At 38.2% G+C, this 23,624-nt stretch overlaps 1 protein-coding gene across 5 annotated transcripts; it reads left to right on the top strand.

Annotated features, from left to right (window-relative positions):
• Positions 1 to 1,588: 1,588 nt before the first annotated feature.
• On the top strand, positions 1,589 to 9,351 carry LOC103664441 (dynactin-associated protein). Of its 5 annotated transcripts, none has more exons than XM_008692348.2 (4): positions 1,589 to 1,607; positions 4,278 to 4,405; positions 6,938 to 7,018; positions 7,878 to 9,351. In XM_008692348.2, exons 2-4 carry the CDS (start codon positions 4,352 to 4,354, stop codon positions 8,205 to 8,207), a joined length of 465 nt encoding a protein of 154 aa, XP_008690570.1. In that variant the 5' UTR covers positions 1,589 to 1,607; positions 4,278 to 4,351; the 3' UTR covers positions 8,208 to 9,351. The 5 variants fall into 5 exon arrangements, with proteins under 5 accessions (XP_008690570.1, XP_008690545.1, XP_008690562.1 ...); XM_008692323.2 differs by lacking the exon at positions 1,589 to 1,607 and adding an exon at positions 3,928 to 3,994; XM_008692340.2 differs by lacking the exon at positions 1,589 to 1,607 and adding an exon at positions 3,975 to 4,050.
• Positions 9,352 to 23,624: the final 14,273 nt, after the last annotated feature.

Below are 23,624 nucleotides of genomic sequence, written 5' to 3'. Positions count from 1 at the left end.
GTTATGTGACCAATAAAACACACAAAACCAAACGAAAAGGAATAAGTATCTTTAGATATGCATTGAAAAAAGTCTGTATGGAATCCATCACATTTCAATAGTGGATAAACAATTATTTTCTAATTTTCTGAACTATCTTCAAAATGTATATTTATATTTATATTACTTTATATATTTATTTTATGCTTTATATTATAAATATATTTATATTTAAATTATATTTATGTATATTTATATTACTTTTATATTTATATTATTTTTATTTATAAATATTTATATTTATATTACTTTTCTAATTGGAAAAACATATATGAAGTCAGATGTTTCATAAACTAGTGGAAAAAAAGAGAAGCAAGATAGTAGATTGAGGGCAGTGAGTAATGGAGACTAAAGTTAATGGATTTATAATGGAAGGATGAATCTAGTCTGTGTGGATGCTTGTTTTGTTTTTTTTTAAATGGTCATAGAACATTGTTTTAAAAGTGAAGTACAAAAGAAATCCAAAAAATCATAAGTGAGTGCAATTCATGTGTGTTACTTCATATCTTACTTACATCAGACTATTCGTCTACTAAGGGATTTGTTTATTCGATTTCCATCTGAAGAATCGATTTTCTGGTTCTACGTGGGTTTTTGACAGATTCGGGGTTGAATTTCTGCTCTGCCGCAGCTATTGGTTTTGCAACTTGAAGGACGTTTCTTAAACTCCTTGAGGGTTGGCTTCCTCATCTGTAATCTAGACATAATACTCTTTCACAGGGCATTTTTGAAGGTTAAAGTACTTTATGTACCTATCGTAGTCCTGGACACATAAGTGTTTGCTTTTATTAGATTAGAGAAAAATGTTTTCACGAAGAAGCATTGAATTTTGTATATTTTAGTATATATGAACACTGATCCATATATTTTGTATATATATTTATATATAATAAATAGTTAATATATATGTTTATATGTAATTGTTAACATTTTAGTATATATATATACACATATATACATATACATAGTATATATATATTTTAGTATATACATATATGTATCATAAAACTTCTTTTTGAGGTGCCTGGGTGGCTCAGCTGGTTTAGCGTCTGCCTTCTGCTCAGGTCATGATCTCCAGGTCCTGGGATTGAGCCCTGTGTCAGGCTCCTTGCTCCGTGGGGAGTCTGCTTCTCCCCTCCCCTCTCTGCCCCTCCCCCTGTTTTGTGCCCTCTCAAATAAATAGGTAAAATCTTAAGAAAAAAACCAAAACCATTTATTTTAGGGTGTTTTAACTTCTATTATTTTGGTCTACTAATTTTTTTTTCCTACTGTACTGAGCTTCGAGATAACTTTCTCAAAATTCTACATTTTCCTTTTGGGGATTCCATAGCCATGGGAGAGAATCGGAAATTGATCTTCCTTTTTTTTGGTTTCTCTCTGATCTTCAGAGCCAAGAAGAAGCACAAATGCCAATTAGCACTGACATATGAATCAACTTTTCATATTTACAACGGAAACCAGAAACAATCTCTTCAGTTCTTCTACGGATATTGAACAATTGCCTCTCCTTTTTCCTTCGTGGATAAAGCAAAGAAAGCCCAAGAAGTGTCGCAGAAACCCAGATGCAGGTTGGCTGCTATGGTCTTGTGCTTCGTGACCTTGGCTGATTAAGCAGCTTTCAGTTGTTGGGAAGAGCGAAGAGCCCTAGGCTCTCGCTCCTTTCTCTGGGGAGTACTATTTCAATCTTTGGTGGTCAAGGTGGAGATCACACTTAAAGGATAGGACAAAATGGCTTGGGTCATGAATGCTTAGACCAGACCATAAAACTGGAGGTTTAGTTTCAAGCCTGAGGATCGATAATAACTAATATACTTGCAGAGCCAGCGAACAAACGAAGCAGAGGCGACGCATGGGCTCAGGGGTGCACGATGATTAACACGAAGAACGGGGCGCCCCAGGGGCGACCTTGTTCCCTGCTGAGAGGCACCAAAGTTCAGTGACCTGAGCACCTTTCCTGAAGTGAGGCACTAAACCCCAGGGCCAGAAGTTGTTCAGGCTGGTGTTGAAAGAGGGCACCATCATTACGCAAACCTCAACCTTATTTATCTTAAAGCAACTGTTTTTTTTTTTTTTTTTAAATCAGGCCACAGGTACAGCAACTAGTTTATTTTACGGTTTACTTCTGACTGTGCCATCAAGCCTTGAAACGGGAGATTTCAGTGCATCAAGCCTAGCTAAAATGCCAATGGCGTTTCCACGTTACTTGTCAGAGAATGGCTTTGAATACAGAGGAAAGAGAGGGTATCGAAAAAAATCAAAATAACGTATGATATGAATTTTATTAGAGCCCGCCAATATATCTCAGTAAACACTTACTTTTAACTTACATCATACCTAAAGAAATGGTCATGTGTGGTGAATATTTATAAGCCGAACACCTGTGTTATCACACTCAGGTCAAAAAAAGGACACTTCCAGCTCCTCTCAAGTCCCTCCACATTGTATCCAGTCCCAATTCTGCTTTTCTCCTTTCCCTGAATGGTAACCACTATTATGAGTTTTATGTTAATCATTTCTTTGCTTTTTAAAAAATGGATCTATCCCTTATGAATGTATCCCTAAACAAGACAATTTAATGTCTCTGTTATTTTTCCCACATTATATTTGTCAGAATCATAGATTTGCTGTATTTAGTAATAGTTTATTCATTTTCATTGGTGAAAGTATTTTATTGTACAAATATATCACAACTTACTTACCTATTCTGCTATTGATGTGAATTTGGGGCATTTTCAAAAAATTGATAAATAATGCTACTATAAACATTCGTGTGTGTGTGTGTGTGTGTGTGTGTGTGTGTGTGTGTGTGTTTCCTCTGGGAACATACTGGGGTAGAATTATTAGATCATATAGTATAGGAATGTCTTCAAATTTATTAGATAATATCAGATGCTTTTCAAGTTGTCTTACCAATTTATGTTGCTGCCAGGCCTATATTTATTTAGGACTTCATTAATGATTTACTCATTAAAATTTCATAATTTTTTTCTATTTAAAAGTAGTACACCTCTATTAGTAGATTTATTTCTAGATACTTGAAAATGTTCTTTAACTATCTCTTTTTTAGTTTTCTGAATATGTGTTGCTAACATACAAAACTCTGAAACAGTTACTTATACAAAACAAATGCAAAATAAATTTAATTATTAGTCATTTAACATTTGCTGAATGAGAAGTCCAGAGGTTTGGAATTAGTTGCATACATTTTTTTTCCATGAATCTACTTATCACACAATAAGAAGACATGTCTGCTTTTGAATTAGGATGTGTGTAAATTTATTAATATTTTGGAAATTCATGTCATTAGCCTTCCTGCTGGGAGTGGTGGGCTTACAGGAAATGTGTAACTAAAAAGGATCTTTAAAGTCATTTTTTCTCCATTCCATACTGCAGGCCACATTGTGAAAGGCCCAGGGAGCATTAATTCTCACAACTATGTAAAACAGCTCTTCAGTTGCGCGTGCTGTAACATGCGAACTTTTCCTTGGGACAAACGGAAAAGTACCAAAGACGTTGTCTCTTTTCTAGTTCTTGCTCATCAAAAAGATTGGGATTCATGAGAAGTGGTGACATCGTTCCATAGCCTAAAGCAACGCTAATTTACATAGAAGCAGATCAGGTTTACCTTGGCTAAGCCTTGAGTCATATAATCAAGAGCTAATGAAGTATACTTATTTCCTATTTTTGTCTTTATTTTTGGCTAAAACCGTTTTAGTAAGTTTTTATTTCCCTTGTCCATCTCAGTATTGCCACTGACTTCAACAGCACCATAGATTTTATTCACCATTCACCTACATCTATCATGACCCTGTTTTCTCAACATTATTCTATTTCTGGAAAGTTTTGAAATTAGTCATTACCATAATCCCTCTGCCTAGCTACAGAATATTCTGCAATGTTCATAATCAAGGAGTGGCTTTGTGGGTTTAAGAAACAGAAACTAAATTCCTAACCCGTGAGAAATCAAGTTTTTGTGATTTAAATGAATTATGTGAGATAAGGAGGGCAAGGGTTTGTATCTGCTCAGAATCCTGGAGTCATTCTTACAACTGAGACAACTTTCTGCATCTTGTTTTTTTGAAGGGAGCAAATTTTTCTGTTTGTTTTTCCCCAGCAAGCATAGATCGTGTATTTTGGGATTGAATTTGGAAATTTGGGGGGGGGGGAGGGAATAGATGACTATTGTTTTGCATAACCCAGATTGAATAAATACAGTTATTAATTTAACATAAATCCAGGATTTTCCGACTTCTCATCCACGGAGTGAGTACAGACATCTCTGGAGTTGCATTTGAGATACCACACCCTCAGAATGCATGGCGAACAGCCTCATGCTGTGGATATTGAGCAAAGTGCAGTAGAGCTGGTGAGTACCAAGGCTTTTAGTGGCTTTCCTGTCTCAGTCTTGCTTTCAACATTTAACGTGTACTACTTCAAGAAAGTTAGGGTGCATTTTTCTGATTTTGCTATTACAGGATGAATGGAATCTGAGACGTTATTACCAGTAATCACAAGTGTTGAGGGGGGTTATTTAATACACCAGATACTGCTTTTCATATCATTTGGGAATTGTGCGCTAGACTTTTCTCTAAATTTTGATATTTTGCCTGAATTTTGACATTTATATCTAAGGTACCTGTAGGCAAAATTTTTAGTAAATTATTTAAGATGTTTATAGCACACATTAATATTATATATCATTATTTATTTATGCTTATTTTCTATTGTTTATTTATATTATTATTTATTATTATATATTTTGATTCAGTGAAAATATTTATTCTCATTGACCTATTTGTATGTATCTAAAGTAGTAATTTATGGAAAATATCACATGGGGAGACTTATGTTGAAAATGTGTTACTCTAGTATATACTCTAATATAAAAATTGTATTTCTTGAACATATATGGGGTCTCATTCCTCATTCAAACAAATCTCTTCATTTTACACATGAGGGAATTGAAATATTAAGTCCACTTAGCTAGTGGCAGAGTCAGAAATAGAACTCAGATTTCTCACATAATCTCATTTTTTGTTGAAGATTTTATTTATTTATTTCAGAAAGTGAGCAAGTGCGAGAGAGAGAGAGAGAGAGAGAGATATCACGAGCAGGAGAGGGAGAAGCAGACCCCCCACTAAGCAGGGAGCCCGATGTGGGGCTCAATCCCAGGATTCTGGGATCATGATCTGAGCTAAAGGCAAAAGCTTAACGGACTGAGTCACTCAGGCGCCCCTATAATCTCATTGTAAGAAACTACTTTTCAGAAACCTTTACTACTATGTTCATAATAGGGAAGAATAAATTTTAAATCAACCTGAGGTTGTAGAACCAAGAGACGAATCAGAAGAAATCAATAGGAAGATAGGATTTGATAAAAGAATCGTTTTGCCACTTGAAGGTTAGATTTATGATCAGTTTTGGGATTCAACAACTAGACCGTCATAAACTTAATTTATAGGATGACTCATATTTAAGGGAAGTTACAAAATGTCATTGCTTTAATATCATATATACATCATTTTATTTCCTTCTCCTTTTCATTATAAATTAGAGTGTGTTATTTCCCCACATGCCAAAATCTATGCAATTTATTCCATTAAGTCAAATGATTAGATAATGTAACTAAAAAACCCAAGCAAACAAACAAAAAAACCCAAATAGTGAAACTGACTTCCGAAACCATGAAAAGGAATGTTTGGACTCCCCTTCCCCCCCACCTTTTTTTTTTTTTGTAATCTGACAGTCTATAACTTCTTAGATCCCCCAAAACAACAGGTAGAATTTTTTTTTTAACAATTACTGTGAGTTTATTTGTTCATTTTAGAGCATTGGAAAATATAGACAATAACAAAGAAAAAAGAAAAAATCACTCATGATCCCTCCCAGAAAAGAATCACTGGTAATATTTTGCTTCCTGTCCCCTCTCCCATCCAATCTAATTTTATTCTTATAATTGCTTTATTTTGCCAAGTGAAATTTTTTGTCAATTTACCTAAGTTTTTCCTCCAAAAATCCCATAAAGATATTAATTAAAATTCAGAGAATTAAGAGCTTATCCTGCTGAAGTTTTTTCATAAGAGGACATCTATCCAAGTTGTCTTTTTGTTCCTCAGTAAAGTTCTGTGGGTTTCTTTATACAAGTCCTGTAGCATTTGATATGCTTAGCTGTTTTATTTTGCTTTATTACTATGAATAGCATTTGCTAATACATGCACACACACGCACCCACAAGTGCTGTTACATATGTTTTTCATAATTTTATAATCAGCCAATTTAATGAGTTCTTATTCCTTTTGAAAGATTGTACAGTTGATTCTTTGGGATCCTGTTTGTAAACAGTCATATGATGTAGAAAAAAATGTTAACTTTATCTTCACCTTTCCATTGTTCACACATACTGATGAGAACTTCTAGAAAAACACTACCTAATATTGGTGTGAGGGGACGTTCTTCACTTCTGACTTTAAAGGAATGTGCCTGATGTTTCACTGTTAAATAGGATGTTAGTCATTGTTTTGAGGTAAACATTCCTTGTCACGTTTGGGAATTACGATTTTATTTGTAGTTCTTTGAGATTTGTATTGCTTGTCTGCTTTTGTCAAGACCGAATGCTGAAATTTGATAAAATGGTCCTTGGGCATCTATTGAATCAATCATTTTATTTTTCTTCATGGATCATTTGATGTGAATAATGTATTTGTACAATTCATATCCTTATACCATTTATTAGAGTTTCGGATTCTCCTAGAACTTGGTTGGTTCTTCATTTAATATATGTTGGATTCACATCATTTATATGTGCTTCATTTGTTCATGTTCCCAGTTAAAACTCTCTTCACCTTTAACAATAGGACTTATTTGTTTATTTATTTATTTAAAAATTCTTTCTCTGCAGTTGCCCAGAAATCCATACTGTTCGAATGAAGGAACCCCCTGTGGTTGTAGATTGCCCACTGTGACCCTCCAGCCTCCGTGGGTAAGTTTTGGGGTCTGGGGGGAGGTGGGGAGTCTTTACCAGTCAGGTGGAACACTGGTGAAATGGGACAAGCAGGCCCTGCCCTACAGACTCTCTGCAGGTGTCTCATGTCCTTTAACCCTTCAGTGGCCCCACGTCCTTTGGCTACTCTGCCCTTCTCCTATGCTGCCAGTCCACAAGCTCCTGGTGACACCTGGGACCCATGGCCCCCAACAGTTTTTCAGAGCTTTATTCTATTCCTTGAAGACCCTACCTCATACCAGAGCTAATACGTTTTGTATTTTGAGGTCTTTCCGAGCTCAATGAAAGTCCTCTTATGTATGTTTAAGAGAGAAAAATTTATTTAAAAAATATTTTTCTAATTATAAAATTTCAATATGTAATATGAAAATAGGAGATAACAATGAACAAAAGAACACCTGCAATTTTCCATCACTCAGAGATAACCAATCTAAATGTTTTGATATGCGTTTTCATAATTTTCCTAGCCTTGAGGATTAACTAGATAATTTAATTTATATTGCGATGTTAGTAGCTGATAATAACTTAACAGTAATATATTCCAGAGGCAATCTGTTTGCATTTGAAATGATGCCTTATTGCTTCAGTACAAAGGGGTGACTCAGAGGGAACATTTTGTCCTCATGGACTTGTGGACAAGGGGTGTGTGTGTGTGTGTGTGTGTGTGTGTATGTGTGTGTGAGAGAGAGAGAGAGAAAAAGAGATAGCTGATATATTGTACTTTAAATTATAGCATTTGGAGTAATGAAAAATGATAACTTTATTCTAATTGAAATCAGTTACCAAAGTCACTACTGTGTCGTTGGCTGAAATATTCACTTTTCATAATTCATTGCAGGTTACAGCAAAACCGTGGTCACTCTGGAAAACATTTCTGGTGTGTCTTTTGGCCTGTCTAATTGCCACAACACTTGTTGTTCTGGTCTTATATTTTGTCCACTTTGGCAAGGCCACCAACAGTACCACTATCATCATTCACGCAGACGGAAAGTCGAATCACGTCACCTGCATCCCTGGTTCTACCCCATCTCCTGCCTCATCAGCCCTGCCTGGATCTCCCACCTCTGTGCCTAACCAAAGCTCCTCTGCCAAGGTGTCTCCATCCTCCGTGGAGACAACTAAAACAATAACATTGGAGCATGAAGTTATCATCGAAGATCAAAAATGACAGCTTTGAGCCCTTAGCTCTCCTCCAGCCAGATCAACACCCTCACCCTGGAGAAGGCATGTCCAGGAGTCCTCTCCTCCCTGCCAAGAGGTTGCAAAGCATTTGGCTTCATGAGAGCTTGCCCTTCTTGCCCCAGTCATTTGCTGTATTCCCATATGGTAATGACTCAGTCTTGGGCCCTCCAATATTCAAATGATTGGGAAAAAAATTTTTTTTCAACTGAGCCTGATTGATTCATCCAGGCTGGGGCCCAGACTTCCTTATCATCCCTCCTATACAACCACCTTCATTCTTCACAAATGGGGGTTTCAACTGAGGAAGAGGCTGCCGGGTGGATCCCGCTGTACTTCGCTCCCTGCCTGTTGGTTCTTAAGCCAGTATTTACCATCTAATTATTGCTTCTTTTACAATCTCATATACTTCACTATTTTCAGCATTTGTATTCCAGTAGGGAGAAGGAAATGTTCAATTAAAGTAGTTAATGAGCAAGAGTTTTTAAATACTGTTGGTTATTCTAGGCACATTTCTCTTATTGGGAAATTCAGAAAAGAGATTAGTAAGGTTAGAAATAATCGAGGAAGATTTTGGAGAAAAACTAAGGGTAGAAAAAGGGTGAAAAGTTGGACTTAGGTAGAGGTAATTAAAATAGAAAATGAGAGGGTGAAGGGGGTTTAATAGATTTAAAATCAAAAGCACACTTAGAAGCACTTGAAATGTAACAAATGATGTATTTTATATATTTGCATTTTTTCACTGATATTGTCAACATTATTTTCCACAGTTAATATTTTTCTTAATATCCAAAATACCATAAAAACTACTACTTATAAAATTTGAACTCTAAAATTGTTTTGTTTTTTGTACTACAATTTTGAGGGCACATTGTTTGCAATTTGCTATGAAACACAAGACTTGTTCAATATTTATATTGAGTGTTTAATATTCACTAAAAGCATACACATTTAGAGTTAAATGAACCTGCCCATTCCACCCCCAACCTCCAAACTCTACAAAAATGGAAGACTATCTCAGACAAGGAGGCTTCCACCCAAAGTCTCAGCCCTATGAGTGGACACTAAAGCCTTGGTATCCAGCCTCCAACTTCGGATTGTCTTTTGCACACCATTAGAAGTTCTGAAAGCTTGTTTTGGTTTGTTTTGTTTTTTGTTTTCCTAAAGCAAAAGGCTTTGTGTTCTATATAATTCTAGGTTGTTTTGCTGCAGTCAATAATAGGCCATGTAAATTAGAATAGACTTTGAGGCCTTACTGAATACTTAGACTCCACAAAAGAAAGATCAGAAATATGGCCATTCCTTACAAAATTGTTATACATGGGCAGCTAGTCTTATTTCTCAGACACCAAGAGATATACAAATTTAAGTCTTTGAAGAATAATTTTTATACCACAAGTATCATTTGATAATACAACTTAAGAACGATGAAAGTTGTTACATACATTTTAGAAAAGAAATGTCATAAAGTTCTAGATAAGTTTAATAAGCACAAGGGAGTAAATGTGCATGCGTTTTCCCTTGTATGATCTTTAACCAATTCGTTTCTATTGTAGTTTTTATTTAAATACTAGTGAAGAAGAAAGACTAAATTCACTAGGTTCAAATGTAATTCTTAATATAATTTAAACTTTGCTTTGTGGTATAAAAGTAAAAAAAGCTTTTTTAAAAAGACCAAAAACATGGATTAAGAAGTTGTGGTCCATATATACAATGGAATATTACTCAGCTATCAGAAAGAACGAGTTCTCAACATTTGCTACAACATGGACGGCACTGGAGGAGATAATGCTAAGTGAAATAAGTCAAGCAGAGAAAGACAACTATCATATGATTTCTCTCATCTATGGAACATAAGAACTAGGATGATCGGTAGGGGAAGAAAGGGATAAAGAAAGGGGGGGTAATCAGAAGGGGGAATGAAACATGAGAGACTATGGACTATGAGAAACAAACTGAGGACTTCAGAGGGGAGGGGGGTGGGGGAATGGGATAGACCGGTGATGGGTAGTAAGGAGGGCACGTATTGCATGGTGCACTGGGTGTTATACGCAACTAATGAATCATCGAACTTTACATCGGAAACCGGGGATGTACTGTATGGTGACTAACATAATATAATAAAAAATCATTTAAAAAAAAAAAAAGACCAAAAACAAACTTACTGCTAATTAAAATTAAAAAAGAAAAAGTTCTGTGTTCTAGAAGCCATGCTAAGTAACTAGATGTTGTAATAAGAGCTGTTGTTTACTTCCTTTACTTTTAGATACTACAGAGTGTGGTTTGGTAACACGGGAACGTGGTCTGGTAATACCGCTTATGTTTAAGGAGGATCTTAGCAATGAATTTCCTACATTAAACAGTGGGTTGGAGGATATTGTAATTGAGTTATCTGAGATCACTGGGTTTCTGTGCTTTGTAAAATAGAGATGTAAATGAGCCCTTGGATTCTCTGTTTTGTTTTAGACTTTTAGGACTTAATAAAATATTAAAATAGTGAACAGAGTTTTGGAAAATATCTTCACAAGTTAAAATACGTCACTTGAACAAAAATTTTACAAAGTACTGTGAAAATACTAAGTGTGCATAGTCAAAAATCAGTAAGCACCCACTTTTAACGATCTATTCAGCAAATACTAAAACCATACATAAGCACTAATATTTATTGTTTCAAAAATTTATTCACCGTGCTTGATTGATAGTAATATATTTTAGTCAGGAAGTTTCTCTAAAATATCTGCTACATAGCCTTTTGCGAGTCTATCATTTATTCTTAAGTGCAAATTAACTTTATGTAGGATTGAATGTTAAGTTTTCAAATACACTTCACCAAATAAGAGTGTAATTAATTTCTTTAGAGGCGTTATTGGAAAATGTCGTATTGTGCGTTTGTTCCTCCTCCAGCTCATTTATCTATACTGAAAATCTGCCTTAGCAGGTAGCCCAGCTCCATGACGATAGGCCGCTCACTCTGATCATGCGCAGTTTCAAAAGTTTTTGAAACTACAGCCGAGAACGCTGACTCCGTCTTTGGACCTCCGTCTTGTTCACGCCTGCGCAGTGACCCCCGCACGTGTGTGTTCCGTGCCGGGAGGAGGTTAAGGTATACCCTGACCTGAATGTGGGAAGGCGAGGTCTGATCCTGAGCGCACAGAGGGCTCCACTTTAGATAACTAGTCGATATCCTCTGGTGCATACAGATGGTGCCACTTTAGGTAACTACCCTGTGGCTGCACCACCATACCCCTTGCTCTATAAAAGCTGGGGATTAAGGTCCGGACTGGGTGGGGAATATCTCTGCGTCTGCTGTGGATCATTCTCTATGGGATCCCCGCTGTCAGTAAGTTACCCTAAAACCCTGTGTAAATGGTATAGAGACGCTTGCTTCGTTTTTCAGTCTCTAAGTGCCTTCTCTTTGCTTTACTGACTCTCCTCCACCTTCTAAGAATTGGCGAGTCAGCCAGGAGACAAAACAAGCATGGGCGAAGGGGAAAGCCCTTTATTTGTGGGAGAAATCCCAGGTTGGCCAGCAACCTCCATGTGGAGGGACTTGTCAAGTTCTTGGAGAGCTTCAGACCAGTGCATGAATACAGAGATGCCCCCGCCCCCAGCCAAAAAAAAAAAAGCCCAAGGGATTGTTAGATAGTGTATCCGAAACAGCAGGGAAAGGAAATGGAGAAGGGAACTGACCAAGCTATGTGGTGGTAGTTTGGCTGTTGATCTGTGCATATGAGCCACCACGGAAATGCAGTTACTAGTAAGGAGAGTTGGAAAAAACCAGGGGAGGGTGTCTTTAGAAGCATGGCTTTAGAAGAGGATATAGGAGCCCATGTGCTTCTAATGTGGACATTATGTCCAAAAGAATCCAACAGCGAGAGGAACGGTTGGGAATTATGGTGTGTAAGATGGCAAAGATGTGTGGGCACAGACATTCACACACTGAAGTAAGTGTTCTAGCTCAAGAGAATTGAGACCCAAAGCACACGATCCCTGGGATAATGACTCATAGGATGACATTATCGTGGAGGAGGAAAATGACGTATGGGGTGTACCCTTTGATTCAAAGACCCAGGCCACGTGTGAGCCTGGAGATAATGGAGTCGTTCCCACTAGTGAGAAAACGACTATGAGGGAATATTCTGCTCCTGAATTAGTGGGGCTAGCCAGCAGCTTTAAGCAAAAGGGCAAGAGGGTAGCTGCTTGGGTGTTACAACTGTGGGCTCCTAGGGAAATGATATTATGTTAAATGGGTTTGAGATGTCAAAAATGGCCTCGGTGACTGCTCAACCTGCCTTGTGACAAGGATTAGATGCTGCAGGCATGGGTGAGAATCGAGGTGCTTAGCGAATTTGATTGATTGGATAACTGCTACCATTAATCTAACCTGGCCTAATGAATGGGATGTCCCCCCACCTGTTACACTGGACCTTTGTGGGAGAACTACAAGAAATGCTATGTGAACTGGGAGTAAAACATGCCCTTTATGCCCAGCATTTTGGAGGCCCAGGTGAAGAATTATTTTCCTTTGTAGGAAAGACTGTATCTTACGGTCAGCCTGGGGTATGGGAAGGGATTTTAGAATCTGTCCTTGCCCCTATGGATAATCAGCCCGTTGCTACAGTAGCTGCCATGTGGCTGAATTACGTGAAACTGAAAGAATCCATCATGAGGGAAACAGAAAGGTTAAAAAATAGGGAGAAACAAAGGATCCTGCCAACAATAAAATGGCAGGAAGGGGGCCCATCAAAGTCTCTCGTCAACAATTATGGCAAGATCTAGTATTATTGGGACCCAGAGAGAAAATATAGACAACCCAACTTGGTCTTGCTAAACCTATGGAAAGCCCTACATCTGGCAAAGCAGTTCACTCGCCTGAAGGAAGGCTCAGAAAAGCCAGGTGCATTGCCAAGTGCCCCTTCACTAATGGAGGAATTTCCGGGATGTTTACCCCTTACCCCAAGAGACTAGGGGTTAGGCCAACGTTGCCCTCTAGTGTGTGTGTGTGGGGGGGGACCCATGTTGAATTGACCATTTATTGGTCTCCCACTGGCAGGCAGACTGTACTGGCTCTGATAAATCCCGGAGTTGGATACACACTTATCTATGGAAAACCCTCAAAATTTTGGGGAGAAAATGAAGCTGTTAATAGTTATGGGGGAGAGGTTATCAAGGTCAGACAAATTAGTCTTTACCTACAGATGGGCAGGTTTCCTCCCTGCTGTTTTCTAGTGCATATTTCCCTCATTCCTGAGTATATTTTGGGTGGAGAGGTTTATACGATCTGGATCTAACTACAAGGACAGATGAATTCAGGTTGTTTACCCGAACAGTGAAAGCCATCATCATGAATCATGCAAAATGGGAACCTATATAGCTGTCATTCCCTGGAAGGTAATTAACATAAAACAATGCAAGATACTTGAACTGCATAACAAGATTACTGCCACCATTAGAGAGTTAGAACAGGTTGGGGTAGGTCTGCTCAAAGCCCATTCAACAGTCTGGTTGGGCCTATAAAGAAATCTAATGGGACCTGGGTGCTATGGTGACTGATACAGCCTTTTTGTTAGAAAAAAATCACAGCATCTAGTAAGATACTTCATTATGTACTGGACCTATCTAATGTCCTTTATAGCATTCTGTTAGAACTTGAATCCCAAAACCAATACGCTTTCATGTGGAGTGGAAGGCCATGAACCTTCCAGACATTTTCCCAAGGGTATCTCCACAGTCCCACAATTTGTCATAGGATGGTAGCCAGAGATTTGGAAAAATGGATATTTTTACAGATGGTGCTTTATCATTATATAGATGTTATGTTAACTTGTGATGACTTACCCTCCCTGTTTCAAGCAGCCACATCATTACAAGCATACTTAAAGTCAGCAGGATGGAAGGTAATTGCCCATTGATCCAAGGGCAGGGTCAATCAGTAACCAATCGCCTGGGCAAGACAAAGTACAGAAGTAATGTCAGAGGCATTACTGATAAAATACAAGCCTTCCCAATCCCTACAATGGCAAAAGAATTACAAGCTTTTGTTGGTTTATTGGGTTACTGGAGGTCTTTTAGTCCCCAGCTAGCACAGATATTAAAACCTTTATATGTCTTGGTTAAGAAGGGAAGCCAATGGGATTGAGGTGCTAACCAACAAGAGGCTTTCTTAAAGGCAAAAATGGTAGGAAAAACCAATACAGGCCCTGGGGGTATTAAACCAAGTATCTTTTCTTACCACAATGATATGAAACTAGAAATCAAAAACTGGAGGAAATCTGGAAAATTTACATGTATGGGGAAACTAAACAGCACACTTCTGAGCAAACAATGGGTCAAAGAAGAAATCAAAAAGGAAATAAAAAAAAGGATCTTAAAACAAAATAGAAACACAACATACAAAAACCTACGGGATTCTGCAGACTCTCTAAGAGGGACAATTTATAGCAATAAACTCACAGTTAGAAAACAAAGATCTCAAACAACCTAACTTTATACCTCAAGGAAATACAAAAAGAACAAACTAAGCCAAAGGTTAGCAGAAGGAAGTACATAACAAAAATCAGAGCAGAAATGTCCCCCAACAATGAAAATGAATCAACCTTTGATACATACCACATGATAAATCTCAAAGTAATTATGCTGAAAGGAGGCAATTGAAAGAGTACATACTGTATGATTCCATTAATAGAAAATCTGGAAAATTTAACTGATAGTGATAGAAAACAGACCATTCGTTGCCTAAGGACAAGAATTGGAGTGGGGACATATGGGGCAAAGAAATTACAAAGGGGTATAAGGAAAACTTTGAGGGTGATGGCTATATTCATTATCTTGACTGTGGTGATGTTTTCATGGGTTAAAACTTATCAAATTGTATGATTCAAGTATGTGCAATTTGTTGTATGTCAATTATACCTCAGTAAACCTACTTAAAAAAAGAGACCAATAAAATAATAGAAAAGATGAATGAAACTTAGAGCTGGTTATTTGAAAAAAATGAAATAAAAATGACAAACCTTTTTAGAAAAAAGAGTCAAATAACATTAGAAATGGAAATGGAGACATTACAACTGATACCACAGATCTAGAAAGATCTAGAAAGAGGTTACTGTGAACAATTCTATGCCAACAAATTGGATAACCTAGAAGAAATGCAGAACTTTCTAGAAACCTACAATCTGCCAAGACTGAGTCATGAATAAGCAGAAAATCAAACAGGTCAATATGAGTAAGGTGAGTGAATCCGTAATCAAAAACTTTCTAATCTTTTAGAAAAGCTCAGGACCAGATAGTTTCACTGGTGAATTCTACCAAACATTTAAAGAAGAATTAATGCCAACCCTTTTTAAAGTGTTCCAAAAAATTGATGAGGAGGGAATATGCCCAACTCCTTTTAGAAGGCTAGCATTACCCTGATACCGAAGCCAGATAAAGACGCTTCAAGAAAACAGAACTATAGGCCTATATCCCTAATGAGTATAGGTGCAAAAAGTCTCAACAAAATATTAGCAAACTAAATTGAATCACATATTAAAAGAATAAAATCCCATGATCAAACTAAAAAGCTTCTGCACAGCAAAGGAAAACCATCAACAAAATGCAACCTGTAGAATGGGAGAAAATCTTTGCAAATAATATAATCCGATAAAGAGTTAATATCCAAAATCTATAAAGAACTCACAACTTGATAGGAAAAAACAATCCAGTTAAAAAAAATGGGTAGAAGAATAGAATAAATGTTTTCCCAAAGAAGACATAAAATTGGCCAGAAGCTATGTGAAAAGGTGCTCAAAATCACTAACCAGGAATAGGCAGATGAAAACACAATGAGCTATCTGCTCACACCTGTTAGACTGGCTATCATCAAGAAGACGAGAGGACAAGTGTTGGCAAAGATGTGCAGAAAGGGAACACACGCACTGTTTGGGATGTAAATTGGTGCAGCTACTATGGAAAACAGTATGGAGGTTCCTCAAGAAATTGAAAATAGAACTATCGTGATCCAGCGATTGCACTTTTGGTTATACTTTCGAAGCAAATGAAAACAGGATCTGGAAGAGAGATCTGTACTCCCATGTTCATTGCAGCATTATTCACAATAGTCAAGATATGGAAACAACATAAGTGTCAACAGATGAATGGATAAAGAAGATGTGAAAAAAAATTCAGCCGCCAGAAAAAGGAAGTCTTAACATTTGTGACAACATGAATGAAAGCTGAGGGCATTATGCTAAGTGAAAAAGCCAGAGAGAGTGAAATACTGTATGATATGATTTGTGTGTGGGACCTAAAAACGCTAAAATCCTAGAAACCATAGAAACATAGAAAGTTTCTTGTTCACAGACAAAATACAGAAGATAGCTGGTACAGAGTTGGAAAAAGTAATTTCATGGTCCTCAGAGACCTAGACTCCTTTATCTCGTTGCTCCATGTAATCAGCACCTGGCTTCTATTTCGTGTTTCAAAATGGCTGCTTAAGCCCCAGTCATTATGTCTCTATTCCAAGCAGCAGAAAGGAAGAGGCATGAAAGGACTGATACTTCCCTCTAAGACTATTTCTCAGAAGTTGCATGCAACAGTTATATTATATCCCATTACCAAGTTTAGTCATACAGCCGCACCTACCTGTAAGGAAGGCTGGGGAATGTCTTATTATTCCGGATGTTTGACCAGTTAAAATCAATCATTCTATTTATCAGGAAAACAAAGAGAATGGATACCGTGGGACAGCTCAGAGTCTCTGGCATCACAATTCCAAAATTTTTTAGAGAAAGAAGTAAGCACTTTATCCCAACTTCCGAATCCTTTTAGGAGCCCCCAGTACTCTTTAAAACTCTTCCATCAACATTCTGACGGTAGCAAATTCTAACAGTGTCTAGTAATCGTGAGTCAGATGTGCCGTTGAGGGAGCTGGCGGCAGGTGCCAGCCATACCGGCTGAGGATTCAGGTCTGCAGGAGCTTCCCCTGTCACTAGTGAGCACCAACGCCCCTCCCGGGAGGAGTGGGATCATGCCTTGTGCTTTTGTGTCTCCCCATAGAACCCAGCCCTGTGTCCGGCTTAGAGAAACTACAAAGCAAGCGCTTGATGCATTAAGGCCCGGGCCGCCTCCCAGAAGCGTCAAGCAAGAAGATTGTGGAGATTATCCAGCCCAAATGGCACTTCTGAATGTAGGACCTGAAGCTGGACTAAAGCTCAAAGCGCTGGCTCTGCACAGGCACAGGGTCAAGGACGCTGACCCCGTGACCTTGCCTGACAGCGCATCGGTGGTAAAGCTGAGTGTACATGAACTCAGATCTCGGGCTCTGCGCTAACCTACAACCTTTTGCACTTTAGATCTTCTGGCTTCCATTCTGACACTTCTCCTGCATGGGTTGTGTTCAGCTCCCCTTTGATTAATGGCTACCTCATTTTAATGTATTTTATTTTCAGTTGGCAGACAGAAAATTCTGTTCCTTTTATATTGTCTCCATTTCCAATTTTACTTTTCCTTTTCTCTGAGAAACAGGTTTTCTTTTTTAGGTCTTGAAGGGTCTAATGTTTGCCTCTCAATCTAGTATGTAGAGTGAAGCGTACAGGCTCTAAGACCACGTAGCCAGGACTTGAAACCTAGTTCTCGCACTTTCTGGGTGAACTTGGCCAGATTACCTGACCTTTCTGTGCCCTAGTTTTCTCATCTAAGAAGTGGAAATTTTAAACCCCACTTCGTATAGCTATTGTGAAGAGTGGATAGATTAATAGATATAAATCACTCAGCCTGGCCCCTGGCAAATGTTCAGTAAACGTTATCTGAGGATGACGGTGAATTCTTAAGTCAAGGTTGCTCTTCCCTGGCTACCTAGCATATTTGGGGCCCTCCTTTAATAATTTATAAGTATTCAGAAAGTTACAGCTAATATTGACATTCAACTAAGAAAAATATCGTGAGAGAGTTGAGGCTTCTCAGACAGTATTTTCATATGGGTACCTCAAAGCTGATTAAAGGTTAGGGGTGGGGGATTCAAAAGTGCGCGTGGAAAGATGCTGCAATGATTGGAGGTGAAGCTTGAGTGGGAGATGAAAGGATTGATTCACTTTTCCTCCTGCAGGAGGAACAGAGTGAATGCACTGTTAGCTGGCTAAGCCAGATTAAGCGAATTAAACCACACACATCTTCTCAAAGTGAAAAGTAGTCTTAAACTAAATTTAGTTATTTTTTTTTTATTATTAGGAACCAGGGAGGACCACTGTAGTACAGAAAATTAAGATTTAAATATTTAAAAACTGTTTCAGTGAATGAAATACATTTTTGTATATTTTAGTTTATATGGTGCTTCAGAGTCTCATGGTCTCTTTCCTCAAGGATATCTTAATACCATATATACATTGAAACCAATTGCTCTTGACAAATGGGCTAAATTAGTCTGGTCCTGGAGTTGACTCAGGGTAGGAAGGCAAATTCAAATACTTTGCAGGTCTTTCTTTCCTCTGGGAAAGTGTTGCTATCACATCAGGACTGCTTTCGAGAAAATGGCAGCATTTCACAGAAAACATGGCCCATCACCATTTTCTGCGTAGAATAGCGTCAGCAAGTGGAGGAACCCACACCTGGAACCACTGAGACTGGATGGAGAGCTTGCTTCTGCCATTTACCCATTTGTGTACCCTTGAGAGAATCTTTTCAAGTTATTGGAAATCAGCTTCTTCATCTATGAAATGGGGATATTCAGACATATTTCTAAAATTGTTTTTAAGATAGTCTGACATCATGAGCCTGAAAGTACTTTGCAGCTATAAGAGATCATAACAACGAAGACTGGTGTTATTATTTCTCCTTTTAGAGGTGAAGAACGACTTGATTTTTCAATGTTAGGTGAAGGATGGTTTTGTTATTCTAGAAGAATGAGACTGAATCACTGTGGTTAGCAATAGGGGCCTTTTGAGGAGAGAGTCTTGGGTTTTAATCCCAAGTGTAAATTGTGACTTCACGAAGGCCCTTAACTTATCCAAATCTTGGTTTCCTCATCTATAAGTTGGAAATAATTGTTGTGTATAATCTATAGATTTTGTAAGATTAAATAGACTAATATTCTTTGGTAGAATACAGGCATACCTTGGAGATATTACAGATTTGGCTTCAGGCCACGACAGGAAAGTGGACACTGCAATTAAGTGAGTTAAATTAATTTCTTGGTTTTCCAGTACAAATAAAAGTAATGGAACCTGTCCCATCTCTATGGTGTCAATCCCAAACTTTCAGAAGTTACCCAACACAGGTACTATAATGACCACAATCTGTCGGTGATACCAACAAAAATAAAATCTAAATCACTGATGAAGTTCCTCCTTTGCAACTCTTCCTAGTTAAAAAGGCAGGTGGTAGGAAGTCTGATGAAAGAAAGCTTTTTTGAGAAGACAATATGGAGGGATAGGTTGTTTTTATGAATCTTGTGGTTGTGTCGTTTTAAACAGATGATGGGAAACATTTCCCGAGTGTTCACCATGAGCACAACACTGAACTGAAATTTGAAATGAATGTCACTAATAAATAGTTTTTAGCTTGGCTTGGAAGTTTTAAGAATAGTGCTGGAACCATCTGTGTTCTATGAGCAGCTTCTCCCTTCAGATGAGATACGATCATCCAAAGAAAGAAGACGGAAACTATTGATCAATTTTGGGGACAGAATGTTGGGAAAATGTAAAACATCGTCAGTACTATGGAATATTACTCAGCTATCAGAAAGAACGAGTTCTCAACATTTGCTACAACATGGACAGCACTGGAGGAGATAATGCTAAGTGAAATAAGTCAAGCAGAGAAAGACAACTATCATATGATTTCTCTCATCTATGGAACATAAGAACTAGGATGATCAGTAGGGGAAGAAAGGGATAAAGAAAGGGGGGGTAATCAGAAGGGGGAATGAAACATGAGAGACTATGGACTATGAGAAACAAACTGAGGACTTCAGAGGGGAGGGGGGTGGGGGAATGGGATAGACCGGTGATGGGTAGTAAGGAGGGCACGTATTGCATGGTGCACTGGGTGTTATACACAACTAATGAATCATCGAGCCTTACATCGGAAACCGGGGATGTACTGTATGGTGACTAACATAATATAATAAAAAATCATTAAAAAAAAAAAAAAAAAAGAACATCGTCAGTACTAAGTTGACAGTTGAAAGCTCTGAAGATCGTATTAAAGTGAAATGCCCTCTTTAGACGCACTGGCTTCCCGTCTCTGTGAACACCTGTCACACGGCTCCAGTCACTTCAGAGCTAGTAATTCATCCAAAATCCAGGAGTCTCTCCCAAAGAGTCTTTGGTTTAGTAATAACATCTGTTTGTGAAAAAGCACCTGAAGAAAAAGAATAATCCTGCTGAGCAGCACAGGTAACCAAACCACAGAATTGTAAAGAGCGCCAGAGCCTTCCGGAACATAGAAACCAGTGCTAGCCAATGTGCCCGGCAGAAATCCCAAGGTTGGTAATGAAATGTGGTTGCTAAACATCCATCCAGGGTGTCACTAAAAAGATTTGGCCAAGTTGCTATAAATTTGTTTAGATTTTCTGAGAAATAAGAAACCTTTAACAACAAAACCAAAAGCTGGAGAATTTGGAGTACCTACTGGCTTTTCCTGGACTGACTTTCTTCCCTGTCGTGAGCGAGCTCTAGTTAGGAGGAGCCTGCTACTTCATTTTTTTCCTTTCTTCTTTTTCTCCCCAGCTGTATACTATCCATGATCATTGGCTTCTTCTCAAAGGATACTTTGTTTCTTAAAGACTGTTACCACAGTAGAACTTTACACAGCCCGTTGGCAAAAAAAAGAACATGCGTATCGGCGTCTGAAAAATCTCAATTTGTACTCTCTGATTTTGGTCTGGGCATGAGGTCATGGTCGTTCTTTTCTTCCCCCACTCTGAATAGAACTGACAAAAAAAGTTAAGTGGCGGGGCGCCTGGGTAGCGCAGTCGTTAAGCGCCTGCCTTCGGCTCAGGGCATGATCCCGGCGTACCGGGATCGAGCCCCACATCAGGCTCCTCCGCTGGGAGCCTGCTTCTTCCTCTCTCACTCCCCCTGCTGTGTTCCCTCTCTCGCTGGCTGTCTCTCTGTCACATAAATAAATAAAATCTTTAAAAAAAAAAAAAAGTTAAGTGGCTGCTTTATGAGGTCTTCCAACATTAACCACTTTACTACAATTAAGAGCTTGGTGCGGAAAGCACTGAAACTTACGACAGCTTGAAATCAACCGGTGAAGACCATACCTTATCTGCTGGAAGAAACCAAGGAAGGCAAGAGGCAGCCATTCTGGCTCTGAGACGGAGTCTGAAAGACAGAGGACCTCCAAGCTGGCTTCTGCCTCGTGGTGCTTCCCTTGGAGGTATCTCAGCAGTTCCCAGGGGACTGAGGCTCCCGTCAGGACTCTCCATCTGCTGCCGGCCCCAGCTGTCCTCCACCCCTCAAGCTACCAGAGACCCTCAGGGGTCCTGGGAAACAGAAAGCAGCTCTTGCTAAATTGTGTAATACCTTCATGTCTCAATTGATTTATTTAATAGTCTGAATTACCACAGAGATGATGAGATGAAAACCTACCCATGGAAAGCAGTAGCTTCCAACTCGAATGTGCTGGCTCATTAGTAACCCTACCTCAGCCTTTCATGGAGACATTTTGATGTGAAGATCAAAAGAACTGCTCTCTAAGAGCCGCTGACAAGTGGGATTATTAGACATTCCAGCCCAGCCCTGTGTTTGTAGAAACACAAGCCATACTCATTACCCTGTGAAAGACACTCTCTAAACGGGATAAAGAAAGTAGAGAGCAGAGTCCTTCCCCAGAGATACTATTCTGCCCCATTGGAACGAAGAGGAAATCTTAACTCACCTAAATACTTCTGTAAGCTCCGAAGCAGTCCTGAACAGCCTCCGGCTCAAGTTAGTTGACTTTAACATAAATCAGTTCAAGTGTATGTTACGTGTAATGCTTCTATATTTTAACAGTATTTTTAAAATTAGAAACATGAAATTTGCTCAAAACAGACTATTTGGAAAATAAGAAGAGGTCAACGCTGTATTCGCATTATCACTATACAGTGGAAAGCACTAGAAACAGATGGGTGTATAGTTCTTCAGACTTTTTTGCGTGTGTGTAGAGGTATCATGATTTCCTTCCAAAATATATAATAAAGTACTTCTCTTATTGAGAATGATTCTTTTTACCCAATTAGCAATGTATCCTAAACTCTACCCAGGTAAAAAACAGTATTGTCCTGCAACATAATATTTTTAAATGGCTTTAAAGTATTTTACTGTACGAATTCATTATAGTTTAACCAGTTCCCTAAAGTTGGTTATTTAGGTTGATTTCTATTTTCATGATATTTAAAAATATATATGCTGCAATAAACATCTTTAAACACATGAGTAATTTTTAGTATAAGATGAAACTCTGTATCTACAATTTCTGAGCCAAAGTGTATGTACATTTTTTAAAGACTCTTTTTTTTTATTTAAAGATTTTATTTATTTATTCGACAGAGATAGAGACAGCCAGCGAGAGAGGGAACACAAGCAGGGGGAGTGGGAGAGGAAGAAGCAGGCTCATAGCGGAGGAGCCTGATGTGGGGCTCGATCCCATAACACCAGGATCACGCCCTGAGCCGAAGGCAGACGCTTAACCGCTGTGCCACCCAGGCGCCCCACATTTTTTAAAGACTCTTAAAACATTTTACCTAATTGTTCTTCAGGAAAGGTTATACAAATTCTTTCCCACCAGAAGTATGAGAGTGTACTTTCTTCACACCATTGCCAAATGGAAGAGTATTGTTTTCAATCTTGACCAAACTGATAGATCAGTTAAACATCAATTAATTTCATTACTAGTGAGATTGGACATCTTTCAGTTTGTGCTATTTTGTGTTTTCTCATTACATGTATTTTTAATGGAACTGGCCTATTCATGTTTTCTGCCCATTTTAATGGGGTCTTTACCTTATTGATTTATAAGTGATTATTACACATTGAAAAGGTAAATTCTTTGCCATATATGTTGCAAATATCTCCTCATATTGTAATTTTGTATTTTGATTCAGTTATGGTGATTTAAATTCCCAAGTATAAAGCTGTTCTTATCTATAGATCATCCTATCTTTATTTTTCTGTTAGCGCTATGCCTCTAAAGTTTCTTTCTCCAATGCTAAAGATTATATGAATATTCAAATGCAATTTCTTTTTTAATATGGCTTTTTTTACTACAATCTTTATTCCATTAGGATTTATTTTGATGGATTTTATAGGGTAATGTTCAGTTACCTTTATTTTTGCAGGGTTAGAAGTTTAGGAACTTGGAAATACTAAAAGGGAGATTTGGTACACCTGGAAAAGATGGCTGAATGTGGGGGGAAGGTCTGAGCTCTGTGTTCTCGTCTCAT

Source organism: Ursus maritimus, unplaced genomic scaffold (assembly GCF_017311325.1).
Source record: "Ursus maritimus isolate PB19 unplaced genomic scaffold, ASM1731132v1 scaffold_18, whole genome shotgun sequence".
NCBI classification, from domain to species: Eukaryota; Metazoa; Chordata; class Mammalia; order Carnivora; family Ursidae; genus Ursus; species Ursus maritimus.
Note: the sequence above shows the minus strand (reverse complement) of the source record. Positions and strands in the feature narration are given on the sequence as shown.